This window comes from Amphiprion ocellaris, chromosome 10 (genome assembly GCF_022539595.1).
Source record: "Amphiprion ocellaris isolate individual 3 ecotype Okinawa chromosome 10, ASM2253959v1, whole genome shotgun sequence".
NCBI classification, from domain to species: Eukaryota; Metazoa; Chordata; class Actinopteri; family Pomacentridae; genus Amphiprion; species Amphiprion ocellaris.
This window is the reverse complement of record NC_072775.1, coordinates 5,268,937-5,296,850: the sequence shown is the minus strand read 5'-3', so window position 1 is coordinate 5,296,850 and position 27,914 is coordinate 5,268,937. Positions and strand designations below refer to the sequence as shown.

The window sequence follows — 27,914 nt, the reverse complement described above, 5'->3', positions numbered from 1 at the left end:
GAGACAAATTTCTGTCACATTGTTGTGAATTGATTTGCAGTTTGAGGAGGGGCGGTGAGTGGGGTCAAGAGGAAGAAGCCATCTTGTTTAATTACAGTTAATTAAGTGGGACATAACTGACACGGTGTTCCATGCTCATATTAAGTGGAAGCACCCTGTCTATTCAGAGATTGTCTCTTTAATATTAAGCTGTGTGCTAAGTCCATAAACATGTGCTGGTTGCCACTGATTTCACAGTGTTTATATTGTTTTATTTTATGGAGCCGACCTGTCAGGTTATCTTTTAAGTAGTGCAGCTGGTGTCGGCCTCCAGCTACATGAGTGGCTAGTGGAGTGGGACTTTATCTGCTCATTTGAGGTGATATTATGAAAGATTTGCTGTGCTTTTGGTGTTTTAATGCTGGAGAAATTGGTCTATTTTGTATGTAGTTTTGGTTATCCACTAGTAACACACTCCAAGTGGATCAGCCACCTGACTGTTGTCACTCTCTTACAGCACAATGCTTAAATGTTGTAGCCTGTTTATGAAAACTGATGTTCGTGATTTTAAAAGGACATACTTTGACGTACATTGACTGTTGAATTCAAATTAAAGTTAACCTGTAAGTCAAGAGCTTAGTCAGATGGACATTCTGAAATGGAAGGAATGGGGCCCCAACATCCATCCATCCATCCATCCATCCATCCATCCATCCATCCATCCATCCATCAATACACTGCTTAATCCTCATTAGGGTCGCGGGGGAGTCTGACTTAGGCCAAAGTCGGGGACACCCAGGAGAGGTCGCCAGTCTATCGCAGAGCTAGTGCCCCAACAAGAGGATGTAAAATGGTATGTGGACCACAGTTACTGTTTATAGCATCTTTTAAGGTTCTCCAAAGCATTTCATAATGTGTCACTCATTCACCTTTTCATAAAAACACACCAATGGAGGCATGAAAGGACCTGCAGTGGTAAATAAAAAAAAAAAACCTAAACAAATGCTGATTAAGTGAGAATAATGACCAGTCAACAGGGGACAGCAAAGGAAGAAGATTGTCATGGGAGAGTCTTTTTTTGTTTCAGGCTTTAACAAAAATGTCCAAGTAATACTTGAGTGCAGCACTGAAAAGAAACTTCCTCAGGTTCTGCTCAGTTTGGTGCATCGGTCAGCAAAATCTTATTCTGCTTCACCGCCTGACAAAAGCTTTTATTTCTTAAGTTGGAGCTTCTATTGTCATGCCTCGGAAAGGAACATTGAGGGAAAAATGGTACCAATAAATATCTCTCACCTTACATCCACCGCGTCCTCCATGACTGTCATGTCTGTCTTGCACTTGGCTGAGGGGTTGATGGCAAGCTCAGCAGGAGGGATGACAAAGCTTTTACTCAATGGCAGCCACATTCCCTCTCCTAAGGTGTATGTAAATCTGCAGAAGGACAAGAAAGGTACATGAGACATGAAAAGTTATTGGTGCATGTTTCAAATATAGAAGAATGACAGAAAAACAAGGAGAAGTCAGTGGAATGCATGTGGACACATTAGGGAGAAGAGATGAATTACAGATAAAACATTACCATTGGGAATTGGATTAGTTTATTAGTGTATTAGAGAGGGACTTTAGTTTTGGTAATGACTAGAGTTGTCATCTTGCAGTTGCTTGCCTCCACTAACCAGTCAAGTATCAGTTTGCATTAATGTCTGTCCAGACTTCACTGAATGAATTTCTGCACATTAAATGTCATCACTGCATTGTTTCCCAATGAGATATTTGGGTGAATTTTTGTCATAATTAGTGCATGAAGTCTTGCACGTTTTGTAAGGTCGCGGTGCTTTTTGACCATCAGTTCACATTTAAGTCCGAGTATCATTTGTGTGGAAATGTCTACAGACATTTAAGAAAAAAACTGTTAATGAGACAGATGGATGGACTGACAGAAAACAAGCCAATACAATTCATTGAATCTCAGTTGTCTATAGTATGGAGGCATTAACACAAATACTCAGGAAACTAAAAATCACAAACTCATAGCTTAAAAGGTGTTCATTATGCATGGTAACGTGCCATCTCTTCAGAATATCACCAGTTCTGCTTTTATTGTTTTTTTTTGTATCTTCATTTCTTTTGGCAAAAAATGGATTTTGAGTCTGTGTGAACATCATCTTTGATTTGTGAATGAAAGCAGGTACTCTAAATGCAGAAAGTGACCTCTTGACTTCTATGAAGTGTTGGATAGCACAGGAATATTGCAGTAAAATATTTGGCATTGCATAATGAGCAGTAAGAATGCTTATAGGGAATGTATGGTTTGATTTTTTTAATACAGTGAATGGTGTTTTTTTGTGATTAATTTGCTTGCATGTAGCTTCATATTTATGACTGGGTTTTTGCAGGAATCCCGCTGATTTGTGACAATTTTCACCTTTTGAAGACAATAAAATTGACTTCGACATGTATGCTTGATGGTATTTTTACGTTTTTTTTTTTTTGGAAAATTACACATCAAAAGGATGGAAATGGGCTGTACATTTTTTAGTTCAGGAGTCAGTACTGTGGTTCATTTGATTTTCTTTTATCGAACTAATAACGAATTGCTCCATTACATGTATTTGTGGTCGACACATTTTAATGTTCCAGCTGTTTGAGGACACGTGGAATATTTAAAAACTTCACACTGTTTGCTTGCTCATTGTTCAGTTTATCGAGTGGTTTTGTGTTTTCATATTCAGATTACCGACACTTTGTCATTGTTGAGCGACAAACAAAACTTTCCATTAGATTTTTTTGTGGAGCTGAACTTGTCGAAGCTTTAGTTTTTTGTTCTACAGTGAAACTTTAAAAGTGAAGAGTGTTAAACCAGAAAGAAGAAGCTGAAAAGGACTATTATTTCCATTATATATTGTAAAAACTGCAGACCTGTGGGGAGCTTTTGTTGCTGAAAGTTTGACTAAATATTTAAATATTAAGTTGACTCAACAGAGCTTTAATTTTAAGACTAAAAGACACCAAAAATTGAAGAAATGCTGAAAAAATGAACATTGTTCAAGAACTTGGATTGAAGGGGTATTGTGGTGATTTAGTATTGCCCTGCTGTCAAGCTGAGGGACTTGTAAGTGACACATGGGAGAAATAATGGTCAAAATTGAAGTAGTTAAGCCTCAGACAGCCAGACATTTAGAACTTTAGTGTATGATTCAAGCTCATAATGCAACGTGAAAGCATCTGTCAGTCGACCCTGACTGTCTGATAAATACCCAAGTATTTCAAACTCCACATCCAAAGTTTACAGCGCACTCTTTCTCAAAGTCTTTAAGCCAGATCAAGATGACCTTCAGGGCATCATCAGGGATATTTATACCTTCAGATAAAGCCACAAGTGTTTACCCAGTGGAAACGTTTGCTGCTCACAATAGTTTTTTCCTCTTCATATCAGAAATAAATCGTTTTGTCTCTCAAAGTTACATAGAAAATCAACCAAACAAGTGCAGTGCAGTCTGTAACTGATGGCACATGTTTCAAAAAATGACCACAGTAGTTTGGCTGTACAGTTGTCAAGAATTCAGACACACACACTCCCTTATTTTTTAGTGAGATTTAACACAAACCAATGAGAAACTGAAATTAATGTGTAGATTTTAGAAGAGAGACAACACTGATAAAACACACAGAGCTGAGACCTGAACTTAATCACGGACAAATTTCAGATATTCTGCCGTCTCATTCATAAGGCAATCATGCTTTCTTTTGGATCTTCTTGTTGGTTCAGGAGTTGATTATTTCAGACAATTAAAGATCAGTGCAGTGAGAGGGAAGAAAAAGAGCATTTTAAGATTTTAAATTGGATCGTGCTGAGACAAAAAGAGGGCCATTTCTCAGGGGCTGAATTTACCCAGAGTGAGAAAATGATCAAAATCTCAGATTGATTTCAAAATGAGTTCAGTTATGTCTGGGAGAAATATAGGCTGAACAAAGAAGAGATGCCATTTAGAATTTTAACCACCTCTGGGTAGACTTCTTAGCATCTAAAAACAACTACCATGTTGCATCAAAATGGCTATTCTTTAAAGACGAATGCTTTTTGCTGCATCAGTGATTCAGAGTAACGGCATCAAGTTGGTCAAAGGTTGTTTATTTTACCTTTCAGCAAAGTTATCCTTTTTCCATAACTCTTTCTTGAGCAGAAGGACACTGTGTGTTAATGGACGCAATGCATACCAAATGAGAAACCCTGGCAAAAAAAAAGGGCCAATAACAGATTCCCCTGAGACAAAACATGGCTATAAATCTGTAAACAACAGATGTCTGGAACAAGGGCTTTAAAACAATTCTTTATTTGTGAGTCACTGAACGTCATCAATCTTTAAACACTCTGCAGATGAAATGTAATACTTCCAACTTTAAGTTAAACAGTGCATGCTGTTTAACATCAAATGCATTATTAGTGCTGATGAATTATGCATGCGTACTTGTAATGCAAAAGAGGGGAACTTGTTGATTAAATAGTTAACAACCATTTTTATGCAGACTAAACATATTTCCTCATTTACAATTGTTCAATTTGCATTTAATAAAATGCTAACTTAGCATAAGAAAAGGGCAGCGAATGGTGGGGACCGCGTGTATTACCAGCCCCTTTAAGAAGAGAATGATTAAAACCCCCACAGAAATTGAACGCTTAATTATATCCACCCAATTACTCCCTTTGTTTCAAAGTCACACTTTTGAGTGGATCAAAGTGCAGCTGGTCTTCAATTCACTGTAAAACACTGGGTTCTGGGGAAGTTACTACAAGGTGGGAGTTCGTTAAAATGGTAATATTTTCATAGTATTTTTCCAGGAAGCTGCTGCCAGCTCTCACTTCACCTGCTCTTGTGGGACTGTGTACAGCAGGAGTGCTGAAAATCCCTGCGATGCAGTATGACGTATATGGGTGACCACAGGACAAATTAGCAGCTACTTAATGAGCACTGTTTTTATAATGGACAACTAGGGACTTGTGTGCTGCTGTGTGACTTATTTGGTTCACCCAAAGAGAAACTGGGTTTGGAAAACACTAAGACCCCCCCATGAGGAAACAGTTGTTGAGTGGAAAACGTCTTTGCAATCCTTGTGAGGAACTCCTGTGGTTAATACTATGCGTGGCTGTATGCTTGAATGCTGACTCTTAGCATTTATCTCCAATAAAGGAGAATTTTGAACATATCTTTAGTCTCATTTTATTCACAATAATACCGCAGTTTTAACGACCTCATCCACTTTGGTGTTTAATAGTAATATTTGCTTAAGGAAACAAGATGATGTCTGTATGGCTTTTGTCTGCGCTTGCTGAAATTCAACATCTTATTTCAGTATCCTGAGCAGATAGGGTCCTAGATAGAGACTGAAACGCTTAAATTAGGATGGCCAAATCGTATAATGAGTGGTTAAGGTGCACACCACATGGATGCAAATACTGTCACCAGTTAGTGCCCAGTTTGAATCCCAACTAGTCTGGACCCTTAACACGTCATTCCCCTGCTCTCTCTCTCCCCACATTTACCTTAACCCTTCATAATTATACAATTGGAGCAAAGAAAAAAGGCTACTGGAAGAAATGTGCAAACATGGAAGGCAACAGTTTAATGTCATTTCTCTAGTTTGAACCTCCTCTGTCCTCTATCATTCTGCCTGTGACCCAGGAATTGATCTCAGAGTGCCAGTCTTGAAACTGTCGTGAAAATACTGTCAGAATTCTTATTACCTTCAATAATAACCAAACACTTTGCTCAGTCATTTGTTATTTGTTATTTTATGCAGTGTGGCGTATAATAGTTTGTCCAGATTCTCTATTGCTAAGTGGAGAGCCAATTTGTCCAACATCCCTCTTTTACCAGGAGAAAAACAAGAATGGCAGCTTTATCAGAACACTACAGTGAATGCAAACTATTTTCCCAATGGATTGTTTCGAAACATTTAAGAAATGTTTTAACATTCCTTAAGTTGATCAAGGATACTCTTTATAGTAAAAGTCCATATATGAGAAGGTCTGAGGTCCCTATTTCTCATTCTTGAGTTTTTCATTACTCTAACATTGGCTAACCTAACCTGGAAATATGCAAACAATTAGTTTTTCTGAAAATAAATACACATAGAAGCAACTAATTAGAAAAAGCTAATTAACAGGCATACAACATGTTTGAAACATAACCTTAGAGCTTACAATTGATTTTGCTTCACAAAGGATGTCTCAATTTCTAAAATGCAGGAAAAGGGAATAGGATCCAGGAAAGAGGAAGGTTGGTGGATGAGTTGGGTCAATATATAGTCGTGGGACTTTTTGTAACATAGTAGACAGGTATCATAGTTGACATTGCTGTTGTTTTCAGGCCTAAAATCAACATGGCCACCTATAACCAAACACCACATGGTATTTTTACAGAAAGATTGTTTAGCTAATTAGAACTTGGTTTTTTTGACACCTATAATGTATGTAAGAGGTGCAACATGGAGCTGATATATACAAACTATGTCAGGAGCAAGGCTAAAAAAAGTGTGCATATATCACTTAACCTTAGTATATGTCACTTTAATTTGTATTGTACTACATACTCTAAGCTGACAAGACAACTGTTAGGACTGTGAGGAAATCAGTGGTGGGCTGTGGACAGATAACGCAGCTGTGCCACGTGTCCCATTTAATGAACAGCTTCGAAGCAATGATGTTTTATTTTGTTAAATGTCTGCTGTATCGACTCTTCTCTTGTTTCACCTCCTCCCTTCACATCTCTGGTGGAAGACGTGAGGGGAAAAGGAATCAGAGGCCGGATGTACAGACTGAGAAATGAGAAGAGGGAATGGATTAAAGTATTCCTGGAGATGTTAGTGTGATCTCAGCCTCCTCGGTCTGTTCCTGACATTTAGACGATGTTAACAGCCACATGAGGGGTCCGCACGAACTGTACGGGCTTCGTTTGTATTTCAAGCAGCAGCACAAACAACCCTTTGTTGTTTCTGCTGCTGTACTGTCACGCACGGAGTTAGAGTCTGGTAATGAAGGCAGTGGCACATCCTCTGTTAGATCTGCGCTTTCTCTTGTCAGGGAACGTGAGGAGAAAAGCAGCTATGAAAAGTACTGTGTACCTCTGTCACAGACAACTGGTCGCTATATGAGTTGTTGTGAAAGTGAACATGTCACAGTGAGATTCTGCCAAGATATATGTGCTATTTAAGGCATACTTAGAGGAATCAAAGTCAGATTTACTGTGATAAAACACGGGTAAAGGCTACTGAGGATGTAGAACATTAAAACATATCTTGACGTATTTTATTTTTATCCTTAAAAAAAGGATAAACCCCAGGCTGTTTCCAGGGTATTTTCACTTTCTTCTTTTTCAGGCTATCCAGTAATTTGAAAAGGAAAATTAATATTTTGTATTACATGTATCTCAGCATAAAAGGCTGGAAGAAATATCTTTTTTTAATTGCGTAGTGGGGGTTGTATCAGAAGCATAGTGTTGGGATTATATGTATGACTTAGAAATGAAGCAAAATATGTGCTTAACAGAAATGTGCTAAGATATAGTTACCTAGTGGAGAGTAAAAATGATCTAAAAGTAGAGTTGGCATTGCTTAGAGTTCCTGTTCATGCAATGCTTAAACCCATAAAAAATCATCTCTGTTGCAAACATTTAGGCCAGGGGTATTCAATTAAAATTCAAAGAGGTCCAGTCAAAGAAAATGCATTAAAGCAAAGGTCTGGAACATCACAATGTCTAACTTGATTTTGTCTTTCCTCCTCTCATCTGTCCCTCACCTCTCAACTGTTTTCTGAACACAGAGCTGCGATGTTTAGAGTCTGCAATGCAGAGACTTCATTGGCCGAGCAGCGTCCCGTGGGATGGCTGAACTCATACATATAGTCAAGCCTGAAATTATTCATACCCTTAGCCATTTTGGACATGTCACTCTTCAAATGTAACTAAAAGGTGAGATTTTTTTTTTCCACGATGATATTCTTGTACATTGTCATGTTATCTTTTGGCAGAAGCCTGTGTCATTTTTGTGTCATAGTTCACTTTCACCAAATGGAGACAAAAATGTAGCCATTTGACTGCTTGATTTGAGCCGAGTGTTATTAACACAGATTCCATTAGGGAAGCTTTATTAAGTGACCATAAATCAATGTGGTGATTACATCTTGTTTTAATGCCCCTTGGTGGCAAAAAGATTAAATCTGGCTTTAAATATTTACTAAATGCTAGTTAGGATTAAACATAACACTGATATATCAGCACCTTCAAATGCAATATGGCAAACTTGCTGGCAACACATACACCTGTTACAGAGCAACTGTTATTATAAAAATATCACTTGTAGCTACTGGGAAGATTCACATTTTAAAAGAAATCACTGTGCTTTGACTGATGGAAAAGTAAGCCAACAAGGAACATATTGCATGCTTTGGTCTTCTTTTAATGGAATTTTTAACAAAAAGAAAAAAAAAAACATGTATTTTTTCTTAATCTTCATAATACTGCAAAGGACAATGACACCCACTCATGTGATCGTATTTTCACAGAAGTAATTATTGCTCACTATTAATTGCTGCCTACCATGTCCAACTGAATTATCTCTCCCAATCAATTTCACAGACATGTCGAGTAAAAATTGCTTTCAGAATTGATTCCCACTGTCAGAACAGACTGATTATATGGCCTGATGGAAAATGAAGCAGCTCTGCTTCTTCCAATTGAAAATTGCACCTCTCACTCCATTACAGAGCACCTTTAAAAACTGACAGCTACACAAGGCGTTTTGCAGCCACAGCTCACAATTCTCCCATTATCACGAGGGAGAAAGACAATCAAAGCTGGCGTATCAGAATTCTAACAAGATATTTGACTGCGGCACCACGGAAAATGCAGTCGGATAAAACAAAGTTTTGTGAAGTTCTCCTTACCTGAAAATGCGATCAGAGGGTTGTTCTCCCATCACAAGATCAAAACCACGCTGGAAGATGGTGTAAGGCCAGGGACTGGCATGAAAAAAGAATAGATCAGAGGAACAGAGGAAAAAAGACAGGAGAGAATAAAACTCTGTGTTAAAATCAAAGAGAGAGAAGCGTTAAATTTTTCAGTGTACCCATCCTCTTAATCTAAACCCCCTAAAATCACAAGCTATGTTTCTGCAGTTCCCCGCCTTCCACAGCCCCACAAATCACAGGCAGCATTACAATGTGTGCTGTGTGTAAACATGTTGATTGAAAAATGTGTTCCCTGGCAGGTGACATGCAATGTGACTTTGGCTCATATTATTTACCAGCAGAAGGGGGGATAAGGAGGGGGTGACAGGATGGGAAAAAGACACACAGGGAAGCAGGGAAGGTGATGGAGAGAGCAGAAGATGAAAAAAAAGAGGAACACAGAGCGAGACGAACATTGAGGAGGACGAAACAGATGCCAAGAGGCAGAAGTGAGAGAGGAAGAATGATGGAGATAAATGGGAAGTGGCAGCTCGGGGACTAAACAGTCTGGAAAGCGAGTGTAAGGAAGGAGAAGCGACAACGGCCCGATGTCATTCTGAGCAAAGTCCTGCACTACTGTAAGCAAAAAGAGATGAGGAGAGCGGCTTCCACTCTACGAGCCGTGATCATTAAACATTTAAGTCACCCCAGGATGCCCACTCTGTTACACACTGACAGGCGAAGAGTACCAGGGAACGAGATCCAGAGGTGCACAGTCGGGTGGGTTGCGGGGAAAAATTCTGATGTCTCAAAATGTAAAAAAAATAAATAAAAAATTCTTCACCGAGGTTAGCAGAGGACACAGTCAAAATGAAGAGAAAATGACATGGTCTGTCTACTTCTGATAGCTGGGGACAATTCAGGTTAAGAATTTAGCACGACTTCTTCTCGCCTTTTATCACATTCACTCTCACTGTGTGGTAAAAAGGTTTTAAGTGCTAGTAGAACTCAGTGCCAGTCCGCAACACATGGAAAAAAAAACATCAGAGTGGGCTATTTATTTGTTCTTAACATTTCATAAAAAAGGTACCCTGCGGAGTTTGCAGCTTTACAAGAAGGTCTTCTCTTTATGTTGCATCCCTGTGGTCATTGCAAATGGCTTTTTAGAAGAATAGAAATGCCTTTAACACTTTTTTTTCTCCGATCTGGTGGATAAACACAGTAAAAAATCAACGGTGAAACTAGAATTGCTTTGAAGACGACTCCACAGGATATCACTAATTCCAGCACCTGAGTACAAGCAACAATCTTGTCTTCCAAAAATAATGTTCTTACACAACTGAATTGCATTTTGAAATACATTTAGAATTATTTTCTCCGCATCTTTACTTATTATATTGCATTCTAATTGGTGCTCTTTTTCTGCCAACCGATTATATATTAGATGTGGTGAGACTTGCTACACTGGAAACCAAGAAAATGGATTAGAAGTTTAAAACATGTCCTAAACCTAACCAGTGAGAGAAAATGAATCTATAGTGTTTCTTGTATTTCAATTCAACTGTTGCTTGTTTTCAACCAGCCACATAAGAAGGGGGGAAATAGGAAAAGCTTCAAACATGTCGTGGAAAGGTCGATGTTCCCCAAAACCCAAGTAGCATTGGTGCCTAAACTTCATCAAACAGTGGGTAAAAACAAAGGTAATCAGCAAATAAAAACAGAACTTCAGTCGAAAAATAATACATGGGATCTTTATGTCTCCTGGGTGACAGTCGTGTTTTGAACTTCCTAATGCATGTATTTTTGACTTGTTCAAAGTAGAAACACTTCTTACAACATCATACTGGGAGAAAAAAAAATCTATAAAGGTAAGTGTGCAACTGGACAATACATCTAAATATGAATCATCAATTCAACTTGAGAAAGCTTAAAAAAATTAATTAAATCTGGATTTGAATGAAACAGTCAATCATTTTCTGTCAGTTTCTGTCAATTACACACAACCCACATTTCATTAGTTCATTGCCTTGATGTTTTCCCATTTTGTGATTTCTTTAATGTAAAGCAATTTAATTTATAGAGCAGCGTGCCATCTATAAACTGAGTGAAGTCAGGACAGGAGCTCTGATTAGTCAGCTGTGGCTGCTGTAATTGTATGCTTGTTAAGACCAATCAGAGCCTACATTTCTTGTATAGTATTCCTGTGTGCACACTGTAGGATCCTACAAATTACTTGCTATTGAAAATAGAAAACAATAGCTTTTTAAAAAGCAGCACAACACAATAAAATCAACTGGAAAAACAGTTTCTAAACTAACTACTTCAGAATGGTAATTCTGGAAAAGCCAGTGGATGATATTTAATCCAATGAATGATACACTTAACCAATCAATACTTCATTACATTAATCACAAATCACATATAAAGTCAATGCTGCTGTAAGGCAGGCCTGCTCATTGATTTGCAACACTGATCATGATGGTCCAATACATTTGAAACAGCATGGTATTAGCAGTATTACGTTATCGTCTTACACTGGTGCACATTGGAGTACCACACTGATACCACTGTTACAGAGGGATTTGTCCTGTAGGTCAACACTGTCTTCTCTGATGTATTTTCTGGGAAAGGAGCACCCTGATACCTGCAGCCTGATTGGTCACCCAGGGGTTGGCACCGTGGCAGCGGTGTTAGCCAAATGTCAAGGACTTTTAAAGCAAGCAGATGTGACCCCAATTAGGTGTTTATATGACTTCCCGGGAAAAGGGCCTGCAACAGCGTTTTTTTAAAGCCAAAAGATATCAAGACATCACTTTGAATCATTACTGAAAAGTGCCCTTGTGTCCAAAGACATGAAGAGACAAAAAAATCTGACAAAACACGCAGAAGGGTTTCAATTCACCACGGGCCCAAAGGGAATTCCGTCAGTAGTTGTTAAACATCGTGCAACTGTGGTTTCACACCTAGAAATGAAAGTATTTTTAGTTCACTGGCATCCAATGAACTGGAACACAAATGTCAAAATACTCTTCATGGAAATTACTTGTTAGTCTATTATTATTAGAAAAAAAGAGTGATCAAGTACCATTCTGATGTGCTCTGAATGCACAATACCTATACTCTTACGTGTATGTTTTTAAATATGTCCACAACATTCTACTAAAGTACCAGTATGTAGGATTTAGAAACATCTACAGGTGAGGTTGCAGATTACGATCAGCTTACAGGGGCTGCCATTTTAGAGTAAAAATGTGAAAGATCCCCATCTCTAGAGACAGTGTTTAGTTTGTCCATTCTAGGCTACTGTGAAAACATGGCAGCGCAATTCAATGGGTTGCATGGAGGTTAACGCGAAGCTAAAGAAAATCCATTATTTTGTAGCTACAGGAGATTATACACTAATGGAAACATAATTATGAAAAGTGTGTTTTTTTTTCTGCTAATAATTTCCCCTAAATTCTATGCACTAGTCCTTTAAAAGTAATCACTGTTTAACTGAAATATTAATTTTGGACATTTTCCTGATCAGGGTAAAATAAAATCCTAATTTGAAACAATGCAGAGTAACTCTGAAAGGCTGGGATTTAGGATATAAGTTACACAACATATCAGACTTAGGGTTTAAACGCATGTGTCGGTGTTTTTACAAATCCATGTCCTCCCCCTTGTGTGGCAGTCAAGTTTTTGACAGTATCTCATGTGGTAATGCTCCATTATATGTCTTAAATCTTGTATAACCCACATTCTATGTAGTGAAGGCTCTATGTACTTTACGTGCTCACACAATTTTATCTGATTCAAAACATTAATTGATGCTGGCACCAACACAATTCTTTCTGATTGACCCATGCATCTTCTAAACTTTTGGTTTCTTGTGGAGGGCGACTCTTTGGCTGTTCCTCCATTTCATTTTATCATGACAATGAGCAATCACTAACTATCTTGAGGTGATTATCATAACTTACCCCTGATTGGGTCCCCACTCACTGCGGATGCAGAGATGCTTGTGCACCGGGTCCTTCATATAGCCGTCGAGGCAAAGGCATTCTCCTGCAAAGGATAAAAGGCAGTGATTTAAACATGTGTTCATTATTGCCAACTTTTTTTTTTTTTTTTAAATTAGAAAATTCCCCTCTTGGTGGCTCTCCTTCTGTTTTACTCCATAAGAGTTTTTTTTTTTTTTATTTTGCTATTGGAGCCATATTGTTGTTCAAATTCCACCAAAAAAGCTCACAAAGATTTCCAGCAGGAGCATGTTTAATCAGTTCTTTCAGCACAATGCAGCTGCTCTAAAAATGGCCAATGGCGACTAATGAAAGCGATGGCGCTGCTCAGTGTGCATCATGCCAATGGAAGACTCTCGGAGATTTTGATTAGGACACAGTGTGTGAAAGACTGGCTCAGTGCGACACTGTTATCACACTGAAACCTTGCTGAAAGACTGTATTTATTTTAGTTTTTTTTCTTGACGTGTGTGATTATGCTGAAAATAATTTATTTGCTTGGCAGTGTCTGGAATTTTTGCTTTGCAACGAGACAAATGGATGAGTTCCTTTAGTAAATGCTTATGCAAACTCAAGTCAGTAAAAGCTCATTACATAAGAAGTTCTTTGAATGACAACACAAGACAATTTGAAACACGGTGTTCACGTGTCAGTGCAGTCTTAATAGACACAAAATTAATGAAACAAAAAGCGGACAAGCTGTTTTATTGGATTGTTTTCCACCGTAGGAACCTTTTGTGTATGTTCTGACTCCAAGAACCACCATAATAGAACTTCTAACAGGGCCGTTTTGTGGAAAGAAATCAAGTACCTGTCCCTGGTCCTGAAAAAATGCTGGTGGGGCTCAATGCTGATTGGTTAAACTGGAAGAGGACAACAAGCACCAATGTTCTGCTCCCTCATTATCCAGAGTACCAGTGTTCTCTCAAACCTTGCCATAAATACTGTAAACTTAATATAAACATAAAATGAGCTAAAATAACCAACCCTCTATTGTTCTATTCTCTGTGTACTTATACAGCAATAGATTTACATCTAGTGAGTACTATTTGTTGTTGGTCACTCTGAGTTAACAGAAGTCGAAGCTGTCAGATCCTTCACCATAACAGAAAACAGAAAAAGGCTGAAAGGGTCAATTATGGAGCTGTTCCTGTAAATGTTCATGCTACCTCACACCTGCTGCAGTGGAAAACTATTGTCATTTATCTGATAGCTTCAAAAAATAAATAAATAAATATGTAAATAAAATCAATAATTGCCTCAAACCCGTCCCCCCCTTTGTTTGGAACACTAACTTTAGTAGATTGAATGAAGTTATGCAAAATTGTATCGTCATTTTATGATTGTTTTCTTTTGAGTTACAGGCCCTCAAAGTACATATGAAGCCCTGTTTAATTCACATTAACTTTCATAGAATATTTGAGCCCTCATAACTTCTTAACCACAGAAGACAGCAACATGAAACTCAAGGCTAACAAACAGATTTGAGCTCTATTAATAACTTTAACCAAATTGATTTTACATCCAATCCAGGTATCACAATCTAAACACAAAATCTTGGTTCTGTTCAGCGTGAAGTAAAGTAAACTTTCAAGGGTCATATTGCCATGTGGGACAGGTGGCTGTTCAAAAGAAGTTCTAGCTCATCAAAGGTCCCATTTTTACCTACATTTTTTATACCAGGCAACATCCAAGAACATCCGGTTGGTTGATCCTAGTGTCTAAGCTAAGGTGTGAGGATGTAAGAGTTCTGTTAATAAGGTGGCTAAAACCCATTTAACGCCTTAAAAACTAACCATAGAATCTTAAAATCAATCCTGATATGGACAGGAAGGAAGTAGTGGGAGGCTAGTACTAATGTTATGCGAGCTTTTTTTCCTGTTCTTAAAGATTTATAATCACATTTTGTTCCAGCTGCAGATTCTCAAGAGACGACTGCTGAACACCCACATACAAAAAATAAAAAAAATAAAAAATGCAACAGTCAAACTGAAGAGAAATGAAAGTATGAATTACTTTTTTCAAATTCTTTGAGAAAGAGACAGGCCTTCACCTTAGTTAAAAGTTTTAACTCAGAAAAACCTAGTTTTGACTACTGATGTGATCTGTCTATTGGAATTAAAGAAGCTGTCAAATATCACTGCAAGATTTTTCACAGAACATCGATTGTTTGAAGGCAAAGGGCAAAGAACGTGGTCAGGGTCATCCAAAAGGTCGGCTCTACCAAACATAATGATGTCAATCTTCTTTTCATTAGGAATGAAAAAGAAGAAACTGAGAAATAAGCAATCGAGGAAGGGCAGCAGTTTGTACTCATTAAATATACACACACACACACACACACACACACACACATATATATATATATATATATACACACACATATATATATATATATATATATATATATATACACAGTATGTATGTTCTCTGCAAAGCAATGGAAATGCAGCAATGCAACTGTTAAGTGAAAATTTGGAGTTATTTTGTGTAATCTGACTCCATGAATACACAGAAAAAAACATACAAAGCAGAAATGCGAATTCTGAAGACATTTAGAGCCTGTTCTCTGATTGCTTGCAGCCAAAAGCTGCTATGGTGAACATCACTTTTTGTATCTAAAAACAGCTTTTTTTTTTCTTATCTCAGAGTAACAACCGTAATTGGTACTTGCAGTTGAGACTGAGATTGAAGTATCGGTTTTTGCCTTGCAAATTTGTCCAATCTGACTATCAAATTCCTTTGCTAATTACCAGTTTAGCAAGTCAGTTAATTTGTTCTGGCTGATTAGCACTAGTACGTTCAGGGCTAGCTACAGTGATACTGGTTAGTTTGCCAGGGGGAGGAAATAACCATTAAATCAAGAAAAAGATATTGATGAAGACAGATGCTCTGCCTTTAAAAAGGGTGGCAATTCTCCATCTCTAACGGGTAAGAGAACTGGTTGAAGTTGAGATTAATGAGTCAGCTCTGTCATGCCATCAGCATCTTTTGGAATTACAAGATGTTATTCCACATGTAGCAGTGGATCGTAAAAATCTAATTCTGTAGTTACTGTTGCCTAATTGTTACATTCCCCAAAAGTGGACTTTTTTTAGTTCCTGGAGCTCATGTGCACAGCAGAGCAGACAGTCAGACACCCTCAAAGCACTACATTGAAGTTAACCTTGAATCATTACTCCAAATGTCGAACCTAATAGACTCAGTTTATTTTGGTGTTTTTCACACTTATATCTGACTGGCCCCAATGACTGAGTCACATCCACTGCCTAAATGAGAAGTGATTAGATCAACGATTAGTCTAATGAACAGACACTTGGCACTATCATTATTTACTGAAGCAAAGCTTGTCAGGGGTCGTGATTTTCCCAAAATCCACTTAGTCTTCAGGCCTAAGGCAACATTTTGGGGCAAATGGGATTGCATGCAGCACTGCTCATCTGTACTACAGACTGAAGCACTGTGATCATCTAAAACTGTCTCTAAACCTCAGGATCGGGACCCCGGTGGGACTGTTTGATATGCAGACAGGGTCACTCTTTGAGGGGAGATCAAGAGACATTTGGTTTTAACAAAAAAAATAGAGAATCTCTAAAATGCTCAATGTCTCACCAGTGGGACTAGAACAATGTGCATGCTCTGTGTTGCCATCATCCTGATAAGTGAAGCCTGTTAACAAAGAACAGTGAAGCATCAGCTTTTTGTTCTGCTGTCAGCTCCCGGGAGAGATGTCGGCCTTGACTTTGTTCAGTATGATTGATGGGGCCTCACCTTTGGTTTAGAGGGTTACTCAGGGGTAACATGTACAGCATGTTTCCCTCATGCTCAATAGGAGGCAAGTGAGGAGCGCAGGCCCTGGGCTTGTATACGCCACTGTTAATGGAAAAGGTCAACTGTCAGTACCTGGCAGGCTAAAGGAAATCGTATTCACCGATTTTCCTGCTCATGGTAGCTGAATAAAAAAGAAATGACTCAGGCACTTTGTCCTTTTAAGTATGCTTATATTTGATATCATATTTGTATTCAGGAGAGTCTCTTGAGTTGAGTCAATTCTAAGACCAGGTCCAGTAAGGATCTCAGTGTCATTTATTGAATTCTACTCAAGACAAAAATAGAGATAGCAAAAACTTTGTGCCTTTGCCAGTAAATAGCGCTTCTCAGAGACTGTAGAAGCTCCACTTCTAACCTGATACAAGCCCATATGATTACAGGAAGTCCTTGACTTATGTTGGAGTTCTGTTCCTACTGATCAACGCAAGTCAATTTTCACCGTAAGACACAACTCCGATGAAAATGTAAACAAAGTCGCTATGTGCATCACGGTATCGATCAGTTCTGCAGAAAAGTCATGACTACCAACGACTTCCATGCATGCATGAGTCATTTTACAAGAAGATAAGATAATATTGTAACAAACTGGTATTGTTGTTGATGTTCAGGTTTCAATGTTTTTTGTTCAGTTTCAGATTTACCTAATGTCAGTGAACATGCCATGTTTGGTTAGCTCACCTCGGATTGGCTGAGAGTCAGCAGTAGTGTGTGTGTGTGTTGCTCCATGCCGAACGGAACGGCGTCTAATTCTGGAGCTAAGTTAAAGGTTTTTCATAATTATTTTGGTGTTGGCTATGGCCCACAGTAGCCTGTGTGTTGGTTCAATAAACAACCAGAGAGCAGAATAAAGTCTCACTCATTCGTCACAGAGGGTCGCTACAATATGCTGCACTGTTTGTACAACTTGCGCCTGTATAAAGCTCTGCTGTTTCCCACCTTTGTCAGTCACTTGTTCAGCCTGTGTTCTGTTCATGTTGACTCCTTGCCACAAGTAAAACTTTGCTTTGACTTGAGAGATGACTCCGAGTGTTAATTTGGAGAAGTTAGTACTCCACTGAAGAATTTTCCTGACAGTTAACTATAGGGACACTATACTTTTTAATTGAATTAAAGGAACTTTATCTTACATTATCAGTCTTTTCTGAGTAAAGATGTAGTTACAGTGCTGCTCTGCAAGACTGGTCATGATTTACTAGCCAAAAAGACAGAGAACCCCAGACCTACACCAATTTATCTGAAGGTAAAACTGAAAGAAAACACATTTGGTTAGATATTATGGCAGGTTAGTGCTGAATCAGGAGGTTGGTCTGTAAACAGTTTTCTGGCTGCATAATACAAAGCTTGATCACAATTATTTAATAATCAAAGTTTAAGGATCTTCTTAGTAATGAGGTCAGGGTGAAAGAGCTCATTAAGTTATACAGTTGCTTAGCTGCATTATGCAAGTACATGCTCTGCTCTCCCAACCTTGTGTAATTATTCTTGTAAAACGCATAACGTTTCCTGGAACCATCACCTGAATGAGAAAAAGCCTTTTCATATACTCTCTACTATCACATGGCTGCTTTTCCAACACTTTCCCTTGGCAGCTCTCCCAACATGTAAATACTCGGAACATAATTGCTGCTTTGCTGCTTTGTTAAATGAGTAATGAAGGGCTGAAATATCTGACAGTAGAAAGCTCATTTAACATGTTGAATGACGGTTTAAACGATGTCCAAAAAGTAAATAAATAATGCCGGAGCGGGCGAGGAGATTTGTTGTGCAGCTGCGGAGTAACTCTCAACGCCTCGTCTTGCTTTTAATTGCTGTTTCATTGCGTGGGTCACGGTACTCGGCTCAAACTTGTTTTACACTTCCAAGGTGTTATATTCCCTAATTGCACTCCCGAGCCAGATTCTAAGCTTCACACTTTATTTTTGATGCATTTTATTCTGTTATTTCTCACCTTTAAAAACACATACTGTAGAACCGAACTGTATTTAGGTCGACTGGGGTGGAGAAAAAAACAATACAAAAAAATAAAAAAGTATATATATCACCCTTAAATAGCCTGGCATTCTTGATCTGTTGTGTGGGCAGCAACAACTACACCGCAAGTATGTTTTTCTTCTGTTGTGTCACAAAATGATTTGTCTCGTCGGGCAGATATCCACACCCTGATCTATTATGCAGTCACATTAATCAAGCCAGTGTGTTATGATGTGGGAATGTGCTTCTCCAGAGGCGTTAAATGTCCCTTTGTGTTTCATAAAAGTCCCACACGCCCTCCAGAGAGGAGGGAAAGAAGGTGCTGTAAACAGCCTGTAAACATCAGCATCCTCGACACTCAGGTTCAGAGCTCTGCAGGAAGGGAAGCACCTCGCGTTAAAGCATCCACCGCTTCTTTTAATGTCTCTTTTTGCAGCAGCAGCACAGATATTGTCGCAGCCCATCTCAGTTTTCATCAGTATCTCCTCCAGTAGAAAAGAGGATTGGATTTAGGTCATCTATAGCACCTCGAAAATCTCCTCGCAGCCCACACACACTTTCACCCACGCCATTGCGCACAGTGTCCTGCTCAGAGACCCACACATAATCACACATATGCACAACGGTTTCATTACGAATGAATCAGGAGGAAAAATACAATACAATGGCTGAAGCCGCCTCGCTGCTGGTCCATATATCATTCTAAGGATTGGGCAGAGCAGAGGTTTGAGTGTGTAGGAGAGTCTCAGAAATTATTTCAAAAAGTGCAGGCATGAGACACACTAGACCAGCTTTTTGATTCATTTAAAGGTCTCACAACTTACTCTGCATTGCCCAGGGGAGAGTTAGACTGCTGAATAATGGATGCAAAACAAGGAAGACACTTCCTCCACTTTGAATTTGAGATTTTTTGCTGCAACCATAATATGAGCAAGACACAAGGCGGAGGCTTTCCAAGACAGCAGGTGAAATTAAAATGTTTCATTCTGTCCTCATTGGGGATGTAAACATTTTTATTTTTTTTTTGAGATATGAACAGATGTACTTGGAGTAAACAGCATCTGATTTTGGCAGTGCTGTTGCCCCCCTCCCACATGTCATGTCACCACTTCTACAGTCAGCTTCAATTAAAATGCACAGACATCGCACACAATCATTTGCAATCAGCATCACCCACACTACAGCAGCGGAAAGATTTGGGATGTTGCTTCAAGTCAAGTCTCCCTTATTTAAATAGCACATTTAAAACAATTGCATTTGACCCAACGTGCTTTCCATTTGAAGTTAAAATATAGATTACAAACTATTTTAAATGTTAAGGTCAAGATCTTACAATATTATCATGAGAAACCGACAAATGACCTTTGAGCAACACATGGTGACTACAAACACAGGAGGGAAGGAAATCCTTTAGAAGTCAAAGAAAAAAGATGTGATTTAATAGAACAACTTCAGATCGTATGATAGCTTCTACCATAGTATCACACAGCTGACTGTTGTCAATACGCAGCATAACCGTCCATGAACTGTTCATAAAAAGAAGAGACTTCAGGCTAGTTCCGTATTCTCACATTCAATGAAGTTCATCCTCAGTAACTTTTCTTCAGCCAGTCCCTCCAGAAATTTGTGATATTGCGATCGCAACAATTAACACAAATTTAACCAATCTCGTGAATTGCGACCTTGCAATTTTGTCCAATCACTGTAACTTTTCCGCAATTTTGGCATTTTAGGTCGCAACAATCTTGAAAAAAGCCTGCAAAATCCTGGAGGGACTGTTTAGCTTTTCTACAGCTTGAAATTTGCTCAGATGTTAATATCTGGCATGTTACGCAACTTGACATAGGGGAAACTGAAGAGCTATTTACACTATACAGTAATAGTTTATATTTAGACACAGCTCAGACATTTTGGAGGAGAGGTTTAAATACAAATTTGAGTTATACCATTTCATGAATTTAGATAAATGGTTCAACTATGTCGCAAAAATACAAGTGCAGCAGAAAAAATAAAAGATTTTTAGTGTAGTCTTGCATAGCCAGACCTACATCCACAGTGCTTTGTGAGCTCTGGAGAATGGTCTGGTTGGACCTCATTATTAAGAATTCTGCTGTGACACTGCAAAACAGTGTCACAGGATTTGTTTTGGTGGTACATTTGCACAGAGGAACATCCGTATTTTTGACAAAACCTGTCATTTTCAGCATGCAGGTTGCTGTTAAGAGGTGGCTGTTGCTGTTTCCTGCTGTGGAGGGGATTTTGAAAATAGTAATATATAGTAGAAGGGGAAGAGAAAGCTGCAAGAAATGCATGGTAGAAGCAACACCCTCATAGTTGGAGTCTATAGCCAGTGAGTCAGACTATTCTCAGTGTAATTAACAGGTACAGATATAACCTTTGCACAACATTATCAGTATAAGTTCCGACAAAAAACACAACGTGGCATCTATGTGCTGTTTATAAAATTGAAACCGATTATTACTTTAAGCAAACATATCAGCCCAATCTCACTTTAATCTTATCTGAAAGTTGAAGCATTTTTCATAAAGAAACTCATTTACTTTTTCATTGTTTTTTAGTGTTTGCTACCAACTATACAGCTTTATTTTTTACTCCAAGCCAGGGCTATTTTTGTACGTGATATGATTGGAAATGTTTGTTGCCAAGCCACAAGTCTACCATCAACACCTCCACAGGGACAGAGAACACGTCCTGTTTATTACCTTGCTTTGAAACTGTTTTCTGATAAAACAGTTAAAAAAAATAATAAATTAAAAGGCTACTCATGTATGGTACACAATCATTTCAATGAGCTTATTTGTATCTTCCATATACATTAGAAAAATGCACTTGTCTCTTAAACACCACTAAAAGAAAAATTAAGCAGAATCACAGCATGGTCCAGATCATCTATGGAGTGAGAATTTTGCATTTAAATTGATTGAGATTAAATTGCTTTTAACTTGCTATCATAACAAGATGGATTATATCATTCTGTTTTACATGCTCCCACTTTCTTCTGAGTGAATTTGGAGGCTGGAAAGATCAAAAATGTATTCAGAGGCAGAGAGAGCGATAAAGAGCTTGTTAAACAACAAAATGTTCTACTATTCTGTTTTATCAGCACAATGTTCTCATCATTTGGAATCTGAATGTGATCTGTGGCTTGAATAAAACATAATGTACAGTAGCTGCACGAGGCCCTCATTTCAAGTCAGAGGGAGGAAATGACAGACTGCAGTCATAAGCTGTGCATTAATTAAAAACGATGGCCCTCTCCATGCAGCTTTATCAACAGCTAAAATTGGAAACTCATTTGCTACACATGTATGCAGCTATTACGTGTGTAGTCTATGCTCAATACGAGTACAGCACAGTAAAGCTTGCCTGAAAGAATACAGTGATATTGTGCTCGGCTAGTGTTTACTTTTCCAATTTTTCCATTGTTTTGTCACAAAGATTCATATATTGTCCCATCAATCATAACTTATTGACTTTCTGCTTTTCCTCTGCATGACTCAAGTGTAATTTATCATGTTGTTTCAGCCTTACTTTCATCTTCTTCTATCACTCAAACTCATTATTCCGTTATCCAGCTACAGTGTATAGGTTAGGAGCTGTGTGCACTGCAACTGCAGAGAAAATACATAAGTAAATTAAGGACGCGCATTTGAACATTTGACTTCACAGGTGTAGCATTTAGAGGTAAAATATGCTGCACATGCAGAACCAACATGCACATTTTTCTTTAAAAAAAACAAAAAACAAAAAACAAATACAGGCATGATGCCAATAGCATAGATTACAACAGAAATGTTTTCAGAGGGCACTAAGGATTTGAAAACACTGCTCCAAGGTTTGTTGTTGCAATAAATCAAGACCCATGGAGCTACTTAAGTTGACTGTTTGTCCTTTATTCCTGTCCTTTATTTACATTTACTTCATGAGTCATGAACTAATTAAATTAAATCCATGACATGAAAGCGAAATAAAAAAAACAAAAGACAAAAATAACTTGCATGTTTTTTTTTTCCAACACTGCTTACAAAACAACTACTTGAGTCAGAGTGTTTTGCAGCTGAGTTCATCACCCATAAGTGCCCACTGGAAACATTTCCATTGCAGCCTGTGCATTTCACAGCTCATTTCAATATTTAGCTTTTTTTATTTAGCTTCTCATAATTGCAGCTCATTTTTTTATTCGCAGTGCATTTCTGTTATTTGATCGTATTTTCTGAATAAGCTGTGTGTATGATTTTTTAGTTTTTTGATGTGTGTGATATGTGTTGTGAAATCTGTGAAGATGTTTCCTTAATTTGCTTGTGCTTTGTGTATTTGATTCTTATGTCTCAAGCTGCAGTGCACTGAGCTCTTAAGACCATTGTAATTGGTATCTTGCATATAAAGCCCCTTGCAGTCATGCACTTCTATCTCGATATTATTCTGACACCAGCTGAAAATGTCAGGTTCATATTAGAATAAGCACCCTGGTCAAGTTTCTATAAAGTCAAACCTATTAGGTCAGACATAATACCATTACCATACCTCTTCCAAAATGGCAAAAGTATTGGTCAAGCTGAGATAGCTCTAAAAATAAAACTTCACATGATGGAAAGAGAGACTAATAGCTCAAATGAATGACATTCACTAATAATGAATGTAATCCATGTTTCGACTAAAGATTATTTCCAGCTGTTTGTGGGAGTCTTTTTTCTAAGTTTACTAAATACCTGCGATGTCAGACAGCAGCAAAATACACAGAAGTGCTTTCAAAGAGAAAGTTGCACACATTTACACGCATGGAACAACCGCTACAATTCTTCCAATCCCCAACATGGAGACAGCATCAATCAAGATCTAACTAAAAATCTCGCTGTTTTCATTAGACAGTCACACAAAGTCACAGTCTATCAGCTGCAGTTAAATCTTGTGTTGGTGAAGTAGTAGTTAGATGATAATCACTAAAGGACACCATTTTCAGCATTTAGGAAATCGGAAATAAATAAGGCTATTAGTTAACTGGACAAGCTGCTATTATTTGATTAAGTCTTTGTATTTTATTTATCACTGTATTAATATGCATCACATGATGTACTGTCCAACCCACATGCTGTGGCTCCCTGTTACTGTGGTGAGTATGTCTAAATGAAACTATGACAAATATTAATGTAAACGTAATCTATGCCTAAATAACAGAATTTCATCACAGTTAGAGGAAGCAGCAATGTAACATATCCTATATCTGAAAAGGACTTAATATAGACTGCCAGGCCAAAAAAAAAAAAAAAAATGCTCACTTTAATATTTTGTTGGACGGCCTTTAGCTTTGAGTACGGCTCTCATTCTCTTTGGCATCATTTTGATAAGCTTCTACAGTGTCACAGCATTTATTTCTGTCCAGAGATACATTAATTTTTCACCAACATGTCACACTGATGATGGGAGAGTCGGACCGCTGCACAAAGTCTTCTCCAGAGCATCCCAAAGATTCTCAGTGGGGCTGAGGTCTGGACTCTGTGGAGGCTGATCCATCTCATGCTCCCTGATCCACTCATTCACAATGTGAGCCCCATGAATCCAGGCATCGTCATCTTGGAACATGTCCATGTCATCAGGAAAGAAAAACTCCACTGATGGAAAGACCTGATCCTTCAGTATATTCAGGTAGTCAGCTGACCTCATTCTTTGGGAACATAATGTTGCTGAACCTGACCAACCCCAGATCATAACTCTAACCCCCACAGGCTGGTAGGCACTAGCCATGATGAGTTCATCACTTCATCTGCCTCTCTTCTTACCCTGATGCCCCCATCAGTCTGGAACAGGGTAAATCTGGACTCATCAGACCACATGACCAACCACATTTGTTCCTTGAAGATAACAGTTCATCACTATTGTTCCAGGTTTAAACAATGTGTTGGACGGTTTTAAAATTGATTTTAGTAGTTTCATCTCCTTAGTTGTTTTCTTTGCTTGATGCAGGCCAATAATTTAACACTTCTGAAACTGATTAACATCCTTTCCATGACCACAGGATATGTCTTCCAACATGGTTGTTTAAGAAATGAGAAGCTCCTCACTGCATCAGCTAGAGTTAAATAAGTTGTTGCAGCTGAAACGTATTCATTACTGCAGTAATTATCCAATGGAAGGCTCTTACCTATTTGCTTAGCTAAAACCAGGTGGCGACTTTTTTTGGCAGTGTTTTTTTTTTTTTTTCAGGCAGTGTACTTCTGCTAAACAAAACAAATTAACTCCTAAAAAATATTCTTATTTTTATTATAAGCATTAGTTTATCCAACCTGGAAAGCAGTTGAAAGGTTGAATTTAAGCACATCTTTAACACAAACTTATTCCCCCAGTGTACAAAGTAGATTTACATCAAATCTACGACAGTACCACAGTGTCACAATTAATTAATTAGACTAAAAATCAACAAGAAGTGGCTGGAACCGATTTAACATCACATTCATCATGTCTAGTTGGCTGTTGTGCCTTCTCAGCTGATTAACAGCTTGTGCAAGAGGAGCCGTGTTGGGTGTGCAGAGGTGGAGGAATGTAGAAAATACACTCGATGATGCAGAGCTGAGGCTGCTTTAAGATTCATCATACTTTAGTTCTCAAAGTAAAACACGTCTGGAAATGCTCTATCAAATTATTGTAAATTAAATATAAATTGAATTAAACACTAACAAGACACCAGGGAATAAAAACAGAACAATTAACAGCATAATATTGAAACTTTCAATTTAGTCCTGCTGCCTTAAGTGATGTGAATACCTTAACTGTGGTTGTGCTGTTTAGGCATTACTGTAATACATATTCATCCTTTTGCATCAGTTTCTGTTTACACAAACAGCATTGGTGATATTTGCTGTTTCAATTGCTGACAGGTAATATAAGCTACCGATTATCTGTGGTTGCTTAGCAGTTACAGAGACATAAGTTAATTTTCAGTTGTTTATTGTTGCTACATATTTAGCTTTAATACTTTTCTTGTTTTTACTGTCGAACTTGAACTTCATAGTTGTTTTGTTTTCTCCCGAGGAATATAATGCAGAAACAGGGTAAACAATGTGATGGCTATGCTTCAAATCTGAATCTGTTCAGGCAGAACAATCACACCAGGTGACTAAATGACAATGCTCTGACAAGCAGCTTCACATTTTGGCAAATGACTCCTTAACTTTTGCAAACTCTGAAATGTTTTCCTCCAGTGACTGCAAACAAATGCACCATAAATATGGCTTTTAATTTCAAACATAGTTTATGTATACACAGATTTTGCTCATAAAACCTACTTTAAATTAGACGGGACAACCAATATGTGAAGACATTCCTTGACGTTGACAGTGGAGTCATGCAAACTAACTGATCATCTCTGCAGCTCCCCTAAAGAAAATCAGGTCGAACACTCTAGGCTAATCTATTTCCATTTGCAGCTGCATGGAATACAGTCATTGTCACACAGGTAAACAATTCAAGAGGTTGCTGGCAGGAGACTGTGACTGGTGGCCATCCAAACAAAAGTCACCAGTGAAGAGCCTACAGTGGGTCGAACACTGCAAGTTCCCAGATGCACTTTACGTTGCTGGAGTTCTACAGCTTTCTAAACCTGCCCACTCACTGTTTTGTAAAATGTAGTGTGTGGAGCTTCCAGTTTGTCATAGAATTTCAAAGCAATTTGGCCTCAGTGGATAAAAGACACTGAAATGGAGTTAAGCTATGTGATTATTGTTAGTGGGTTTGGTAAGTAAACAATAAGAAATTTCCCTGGTGATGCAACCATGTACTACAGCTAATGTACAATGCATGTTTTGACATGCATGTAGAGAATGAAGGTTTTTATCAGATTTTAGAGCTTGTGGAGCCACAGTTAACTCTACCTGCTCGACAGTACCTTCATGGAGCTTAGCAACAAGGTCTGTGATCATTTATGTAACATTAAGGGACAGCTTGGATGCAGAAATGCCATTTTTTTCTTCATGGACTGCAGAGTTATTCAGTTGTCAAGCATATACAAGTGCTGTGGAGATGGCAACTCCCATCCACCGGATCCTCAGGTGACAGATAGAGGAATGGCCCTCAGATATGAGGGTTAGCTGCGAATAGCAGTCCCGGACCAAATCAAGGACTGTCGTTTGGCAAGGCATAGCACCCACCTGCCACTCATGCAGGGTTATTCCAAGAGCCATTCAGGAAGCAGGAATGGTGATAGCACTGGTGGGTGAACATCGATAGAGAGCTGTTTGTTAAGCGGACGAACTGTCAAAAGTCAATGGTTAGGACACTCTGCCCCCTTCAGTGGGGAACTGCTCCTGTGATAGTCTTGGCAAGTCTCCACAGTATTTCTGCTACTAGAAATTCATGATGAAGTTTCCAGATTCCAGCTCCACGGTTGAAGCCCGTGCTATTCAGTCCCTACATGGTTGTGATTAAGTCCCAACAACTTCTAATGAAGAAGACGCTCCAAATCCTTCCAGGCAGGTATCTTCTGATGTCAGAACCATGAAGGGACTCTCCCGACCAAAGAGACTCAATTTCATTGGTACTCTAAATTGTCGCACTCTCTCATCACAATTCTCAAGCGAGGAGCTCAACAAGCACATCAACACTTATAACATCTCATCTGGGTGCATTCAAGAACACCGACGCATACATGAAGAAACTGATATAATTACCCATGACCTTGGCTCAAACACATTTTTTTACTGCATCTGCCTGGAAAAATGAAGCCGGAGCATCAGTTGCTGGTGTTGGTAGTGTCATCCAAAACTCCTGTCATCTCCTTCCCCTTCTTACAAATGTTATGAGAGATAGTAAGCACATTGTCACGACAGTGTATAAGGGAAAGCCTTAAACAGCCATCATCTCCTGCTACTCTCCACACAAAAACCTCCCAGTAGGAGAAGTAGAGGAGTTTTACCAACAGTTGAGTGATACAGTCTAAGCAACACCACCGCTTGCAGTGCTCTTAGTTGGAGGAGACATCAATGCTAACATTAGCGGAAAATTCTTGTATCACCAGTCAACAAACAGAAATGGCACCATGTTAGAGGACTACTGGTCTGGAAGGCAAAGAACTTTTGACTGTAATGCTGAACAGAGGGAGCTGGATGAAGAACTTTATTCGTGCCACCGATTCCGTCGGATGCATTTGACTGACAAGTATATGTGTGGGATTT

General features: G+C 38.5%; 1 protein-coding gene across 6 annotated transcripts in view; it reads right to left on the bottom strand.

Moving 5' to 3' along the window:
- Nucleotides 1–27,914, bottom strand: part of astn1 (astrotactin 1) — a 435,709-nt gene that overhangs the window by 273,945 nt on the left and 133,850 nt on the right. For all 6 annotated transcript variants that reach the window (XM_023261620.3, XM_023261621.3, XM_023261622.3 and 3 more), the window contains 3 exons: nucleotides 12,889–12,973; nucleotides 8,921–8,995; nucleotides 1,273–1,410 (listed from right to left, as the gene is read on the bottom strand). In XM_023261620.3, the coding sequence (XP_023117388.1) occupies nucleotides 1,273–1,410; nucleotides 8,921–8,995; nucleotides 12,889–12,973 (298 nt within the window). The remainder of the gene's footprint in view (nucleotides 1–1,272; nucleotides 1,411–8,920; nucleotides 8,996–12,888; nucleotides 12,974–27,914) is intronic.